At 34.6% G+C, this 7500-nt stretch overlaps 2 protein-coding genes across 6 annotated transcripts in view; one reads left to right on the forward strand and one right to left on the reverse strand.

Moving 5' to 3' along the window:
* alpha-PheRS (phenylalanine--tRNA ligase alpha subunit) overlaps positions 1-4365 on the forward strand; it is a 22852-nt gene extending 18487 nt beyond the window's left edge. Inside the window, exons 12-15 of the mRNA XM_043032323.2 lie at positions 335-477; positions 639-794; positions 1838-1998; positions 2461-4365. Of these exons, the coding sequence (XP_042888257.1) occupies positions 335-477; positions 639-794; positions 1838-1998; positions 2461-2659 (659 nt within the window). The 3' untranslated portion in view covers positions 2660-4365. The remainder of the gene's footprint in view (positions 1-334; positions 478-638; positions 795-1837; positions 1999-2460) is intronic.
* A 2691-nt stretch (positions 4366-7056) lies between these two features.
* The window catches only part of LOC122263736 (protein ABHD14A), an 18263-nt gene continuing 17819 nt past the window's right edge, over positions 7057-7500 (reverse strand). For all 5 annotated transcript variants that reach the window (XR_015191268.1, XM_043032324.2, XM_043032326.2 and 2 more), the window contains one exon: positions 7057-7500. This exon is cut by the window's right edge and continues 1129 nt beyond it. The gene's annotated coding sequence lies outside the window, so the exon portion shown is untranslated.

A 7500-nucleotide genomic window follows, 5' to 3' on the forward strand; every position in this document is an offset into this window, starting at 1 on the left:
TATATTTGTGTATTAGAGAGAGAGAGAGAGAGAGAGAGAGTGTGTGTGTGTGTGTGTATGTTAGTATTGTGTGTGCATGTGTGAGTGTGTGTGTGCACACACCTGTCTGTCTGTCTGACCATCCAACTGCATTTGGAAGGATATATTTATATATATGAGAGTTAAATGAAAGAATGAAAGTGAATGTAAGAATATGTATAAGAATATGAGTCAGCTATAAAATAAGAAAAAAAAAAATGGCAGTGTAAGTGATTTGTTGAAAATATTGGTAAAACAAGTTAATATGATGAGTGGAGAATACTAGATTAAAGTCTTAATCATTATGCCTGTCTAGGTGGAGTAAAAGCCGGAGTTGTTCACGATGTCGTTATTTATGCTGATCCCCGTCGACCACCTTATAGTCTCAGGATCTTGGCAAATGCCTTGTCTTCCAATTTCTCTGTATGTCTCCGGGTACACTGCCACTCCTCAGTTAAGGTAAGCTGAAACATTACTGACAGAGCAGTAATAATGTAGTTTATATATATATGTATGTATGTGTGAGAAAAGTTCAATACCTTTTCTTTTTTTTCTTATTACTCTTATTTCTGATAGATACATATGAATATTTTTGTATTCATGCTCTTCCACTTCCACAGGAGGTGTCTGAAAAGTTGCAGCAATTCTGGGGCGTAAGTGGTGCAACTGAGCGGTCTCAGAGTCAAATTTGCTTGACATTAGTTTGGAGACAAGACGGAGACACGCCCACAGCTCTAATGCCATCTCTTTCAGTGTCACCATTGGCACCCAACCAGGTGATAAAGTGAATTAATTTTTTGACTGGTACTAGATCTTGGATTGTGTATTTCTGTGATGAGCAGAAATTTCCTTTTTTTTAAGGATTATTTCAGTTAATACTCTCAATTTTTAGTTGCTTGAAGAACAGGAAAATGAAAGCAATTACCCAAATGCATGTTCATAAATTGACAGAATGCATTCTCACTTGTAGATTCATTATTTTTTCAGAGTTGTGTATGGTCATACAATCAAGACTTATTTACCTATAAATGTACAGGAAAGCATAGGTAAAGTGTCATAATGAGAGACTGATATACAGAGACAGATTATATTGCAGGGATTTCAAATACTTGATCATAATCTGTTGTTTTCTCATCTGTAAGAAATACTATAATTCATCCTTGCTTTCACAATATATCCTTCTATTTTACATATTACCCATATATTTTACATGCAGTAAATTATTAAGGTACATTTCGACTGCATCATTACAACCAGATATCAGCGTTAGAAATATAAATGAGAGAAAGAATGATTACAAAAACCTGTGTTTGTTTGTGTGCTTTCATTGCATAGTTTCAGTGCAAAACAAGCTGTTTTGGATATACATATGAACTTGAGGCTTCTTTGTGTATCTATACAATTTTTTTAAGAGTTTATCACTTGATTATTTAAGAAACTAACAAATGATATCAGACAGTGGTTTTCAGCTAATTATGACCCAGTAATGTGAGCATGTACCACATCACCAATACTTTATGGATGAAACCATTTATATTACTAGCTATAATTTCCTGGGATCTTACATTTTAGTCAAAGCTTTGCGCCACATATCCAACTGCAGATCATTTAGATCTTTGACCAAAGGCACAGTCAGTGGTGATAGATAACTCTTGTTCACCAACTAGACAATGTGATATGAATCTTTAATTATATATTTATTCTAAATTTCCAGATATGAATATAAACAGAAATAAGTGATTTACCTATATGATAGATGATAATAAATAGACCAGTTTATACACATATAACATATTGATTAACCCTCCCACATTTATAGATACGCGGAGAGCATAATGTTGGGCGATACTTAGCAAGGCTTGCGGAAGTTGGCGCTCCAACTTGCAGACTTTATGAGTGCCTTTCGAATCCAATCTTCACTGTCCAAGTGGATGAATTGTTGGACCAGTGTCATGGAAAGCTTACTTTAGGAAACAATAAGTAAGTAATTATTCCTCCACACTTACATACACGTGTACACACAAATAAACATGCAAAAGCATATGTACACACACATGCACAAAAATGAAAATACATACATGAAAATTAACACACTGGCAGGCACATGCACATGCGCGCACACATGCACGCACACACAGACACACACGCACACACAGACACACACGCACACACACACACACACACACACACACACACACACACACACACACACACACACACACACACACACACACACACACACACACACACACACACACACACACACACACACACACACACACACACACACACACACACACACACACACACACACACATACATACAGGTATGTATTCCTTTATTTTCTATTGGTTATTAGATAAATCATGTTTACAGGATGATATTCATATCTCCATATCTATTATATAATTGTGGATTTTAACATACTTTTCTTTGTTGCAGAGAAAAGGCTGCTTTTATACGTGAGCTTAACGTAAGATTGGGCGATAGAGAATTCCTTGTCAGTTCAGACCTAACTTTAGCCGATGCTGTGATACTCTCCACTCTGCTGCAGCTGCGCATGTTGGAGTCAGCTCCTTCAAATGTTCAGAAATGGAGCAAGAGTTGTCTAATATTACCTTATTGTAAAAATCTAATCTAAAATTTCATTAGCACTTCTATAATGATTTGTATCAATTAAAGTTACTAGATGAATATTAATTCATATTTCTGTTTGGGTTGGAAATTGAGTGTCTCAAAAATGTATGAAAACCAAATGTGATGATTGTCAGTCTGTCTACATCAACATTATTATTCTTTCTTTCTCTGTCTGATACTTCTAACATGACTTGAAATTATGCAAGATACTCTCTGTAAAATTACTTACTCTTTGGACATATACCAAACTTAGCTAACCGAAGAATCTTTTATATGAACTGAAATTTGCTAGTAAATTTTGGGAGACTGGAAGATTGACTGCCATCATGAACAAAACAGACAATAAGAGAAGGTAAGACAAACAGTAGGGACTTAAATTTTATATTGCCTTCCATGTAATGTATTTATTATTATTGTGTCAGTGAGTGCTTGCACCTCTATGTAATTATGTATATTTGTTTTCAGTTATGTTGTTTGTATATGCTTACATGTACTGGTTAATTGAAGGAACTGGGATGAAGGAAAAAATAGTTTTCAGATGATTTAGGGGTAATTGCATTCAGTAGGATTAATTAATATCATTGCCTTCGGATTTAGGAACACCAAAGTTAGTCTCTTTTTACATATATTAATAGGTCTGTAGAGTACTGATTTCTTTTCTTTAACTCAATGTGAGAAATTTGTCTTATAAATTCCTATTTGCTTTCTTTGAGACAGTAAACTAGAACCTTTTGTGTCAGATCAGAGAGATTTATTCAACTTTCTTTACTTGAATATGAGCAACTGGAAGTTGCCTTGTTGAGTCTGAGGCAGCAGTTGTAAAGCTGGAGTTTCTTGATGATTTATGATTGTCTTGAATTTGTCAGCTGCAAGACAAGTGATAAAACAGTAATTCACACAAACTGAGTAACCAGCATGACATGATCTTATTTTTGCCTAGATTGCAGGAGTTGCAAGGAAAAATTATCGGGGATGATTATTTTGGGGTTCTAAGAAAAGTATGTGTGGTCTATATAAAGGGTTAAAGATTGTAATTTGTTTTTTGTTAAAATCACCAGAAGTACTTTTACATTTATTTAGTAAATTTATTTACTTTTTTGTAGTTTTGTAGCAAAATTTAATCTTCTGTATCAAGAACTGAACATTAAATCTACATAACTTATGATGAATTACAAGTCAGTGTTTACATGTACGTGTCTGCAGATTACATTAGGCAGTGCCTGATTGTATATGTTACTATCTCTTTACATATTGTATAACCAATATTACACTATATAAACAATTATTCATGTCATACCCAGTATCTTGTAGGCAAATGCTCAAAGGTTTTTAGAAATACTCACATTCTTCACATGATAACTTGAAATGTTTCACCAGATAGTTAATGGTAGAACCAGGAACTTATACAAAGAAAATGGAAATGCTAATGGCATTTTTGATGTGACAGGAATTTTTCATTACCAAAATTCACTAGAATACAGAAAGGAAGGATGAAATGAGTTCATTATTTAAGAAGCTAATTTCCATTACTAGATTATTTATGTATTGAATATTATGATAATTGTTGCTGAATATTAAGGACTTAAGATTTGTTTAATGTTTGATATTTTTTGTGAGACTAGTATTGATATTTTTATTATTATTTTCATTATTTGTTTTATATTTTTTTTCATTTCATTGGCATTCAAGAATAAAGAATGATGACAATAACCCATGCCTTTTAGTTATTACCAGTATGCAGTATTACATTTTTCTTTCACACCTCATAACAATGATAAAGATTCCTAGACTGAACAAGAATATTGATGCTTGGTTATTAGTAGTTTCGTCTTTCTCTATGTGGTAGATATAATGGCTATTCATCTATTTTCTTTTGCTACAGACACAACTACTTACTTTCTCACAAGTCATTGATTGCTCTAAAGACAGTTCTTTGGAAGTTGTCACAACACAGTAAATTGGAGGAGTAGGTGGGTTGCACAAAATTCAATATTAAGACTATTTTGATGAGCTAGTTAAGTTAATTCTATAAAATCAAGAAGTTCTGTCTATAAACCATTTTATTAACCTGATAACGACAGGTGATGTGTTTTTTCGTAATACATGACGCAGGAGCTCTTGCCTGATGATGGGCGTCATGATGTTTGGGGATTTTGGATCACTATGTTATTTTATTGTGCTATGAGTAATGAGTGAGTGATGTTGACAATTGCAGTCATAATTATTATAACTGCCGTAATATAAAGCAAAATGGGTTTCAACTCGCATCCAAAACCTAGATGGTACCACTTTCTTCTAGCATCAGCAGGAGAGAGAGCCTTGAATGGCATCCATCTACAGTCTCTAGCAAGCACTATCTCTATAGAGCGATGACACATAGCAAGTTGCCGACCTCTTGCTCTAAATTACCGCAGATGAAAGATGTGCAGGCAGAGCGAAGAGGAGGAAGGTGACTCAAACCATGCCCAATGTCTACAATGTGCCCCTCAGCCAGTAAGGATGCCTTTTATTGTGACACTCATTTTCAAAATCACAAGTTTAATTCCTCTTCCCTACCTCTTCATATTGGATGGTTATAAATTTCATGTTCATTCGTGACAGCACACAAATACGAAAAAATAAAGTTTTTTGACCTCCCCTGACACAGCAATACTTCTATCACAATGATGAAAAAGAAAAAAATGAGTTGATATGGACCCTGAACTACAATTTTAGCCAACTGGAGAATTGATAGAGCCTGTGTTATGACAGATATGTCTCTAAAAACAGTAAAACACACAAAAATGGCTATAGCTCTACAATGAGTGACTGAAAAGGAGTGGGAAAAATCAAGGTATGTTGCTGAAGCTGCCTCGTCCAGAAAAAAAAAACATCCTGGAGCCTCGGTAAGTAAATCTATTCCCCGCTGGCAATGGGTTAACCCATTGGTCGCAGTATTAAAAAAAGGTCTGTGCAGTAGGATGGCTGTTTTACATGTCTGGCATGGTGCCATCCGCGTCTACGATTGACTTTGCAGCAAATCATGCCATCCGCTGCTAATGGGTTAAAGAGAAAAATGTCAAAAGGTAAAAAGACTTTTAATACCCACCTCTGGTAACAAGCACCATTACAAGTTAAATCATTAATTATAAATATGCAAGATATTCTTAACCCTGTGGTGATGGTGCATCACATTCGAGTGTCACAGCTAAATTCCCGATGCCGGGGCATCATGCCAGTGTGACGTTTCCAATGCAATATTGCAATGGTCTGGCGTAGGGGTTTTCGCGTAGCGCGTGCCCCGTCGGGAAAGGGTTAATGGAGGATACCATGAGAAGCAGTTCCCAGTTAAATTATGATTCAGGGCATTTTAGTTTTTAATCAGTAGGAAGAGCATCATGCATAAAATGGGAAAAGAAATCACGGTCGCCTAAAATCTGTAACAATTTTATTCAGATTTCATAGAGTAATTCCAGTTCGTATGCATGAATTAGTACATGGATATATGAATAATTTCATAATTTCATCAATATGGTTCATAAATACATAATTATATTCCTGTATGTAGTCAACATATGTATTACAGATATACTGTACTTTATAACGCATGTAAAACCAAGCAATGAAAAGAATTTATTTTACTGAAGAAACCATCAAATAGTCATAAGCTAATCTGTAGGAAATGGATAGACATTTTCTTATTGTGTTTTCAAGAGAAAATACAAGATACATCCAGATCTGAGCTTGTGTATGATGGTTGTGTCACTTCCATATACATATAAACATACATGTTGTCTTCATCTCCTAGGAACTACCCTCCTCTCCTACTATTCTTCTATGGGACAGATAACCTGGCCATTCTGGATGTCGTTGAAGAGGAGGAATTGCTTCAAGATGGTCGTCAAATGTCTGATCTCATACATAAAATGGAGATAACTGACAATAAATGGCAAATGATGTTATGTATGGTCCTTATTATATTTTCATTATGTTAGTCTGTTAGGTTATATTTTTTGCATGTCAAATAAGCTAATGCCTTTTCTTGTTTTTTGCATCTAGTTATAAATTAAAACAACTTTGACTTTAATTTATGACAAATATACATGCCATATTTTTCTTACATGTTTAATTCATCCATCTGTAGAAGATTGCAAAAACAATTGATAATTAACCCACACAGGATGGGTGGTACAGCATGTGTACCGCGCATTCAAAAGCCCAGTTGCCGGGCGGCACAGTATTGTGCCAGCCATTCAATTGATTTAGGCCTAATAATTCGAACGCCCCGGCATTTGGACATTCAAGGCTAGAATTCCCCCGTCGGGAATGGGTTAAAGATTTAAATTTCAGATGATCATATATTATACTTCTGTGTTGTTATATTTAAAAAACTGTGGTTAAAACAATAATACCCTTTAAAAATAAACAGAAATATATCTTTTATTTCATTTCACATACAGAAAATAACAAAAAAATACAATCCTTAAAACAAAATGATTAAAAAAGTATTTAACACAGTGCCAATCATTCTCACTTAAAACATTATTATACCAATAAATGTGTGTGTGTGTGTGTGTGTGTGTGTGTGTGTGTGTGTGTGTGTGTGTGTGTGTGTGTGTGTGTGTGTGTGTGTGTGTGTGTGTGTGTGTGTGTGTGTGTGTGTGTGTGTGTGTGTGTGTGTGTGTGTGTGTGATGTAAATATATATATGGTGGTTACAAAGTCAATTAACATATTTATTGCATATTACTGCTATTCATTACATAATATCCATGCAAAAGCAAAAAGTGTATTGATCATTTATGCATACAAGTAAACAATTCTTCAAAAGTAAATAATTCTTCATACATCATATAACCACTAGCCTT

The sequence above is a fragment of the Penaeus japonicus genome, unplaced genomic scaffold, assembly GCF_977035675.1.
Source record: "Penaeus japonicus unplaced genomic scaffold, GWHDUDI00000001_assembly GWHDUDI00000009, whole genome shotgun sequence".
Classification (NCBI taxonomy): Eukaryota; Metazoa; Arthropoda; class Malacostraca; order Decapoda; family Penaeidae; genus Penaeus; species Penaeus japonicus.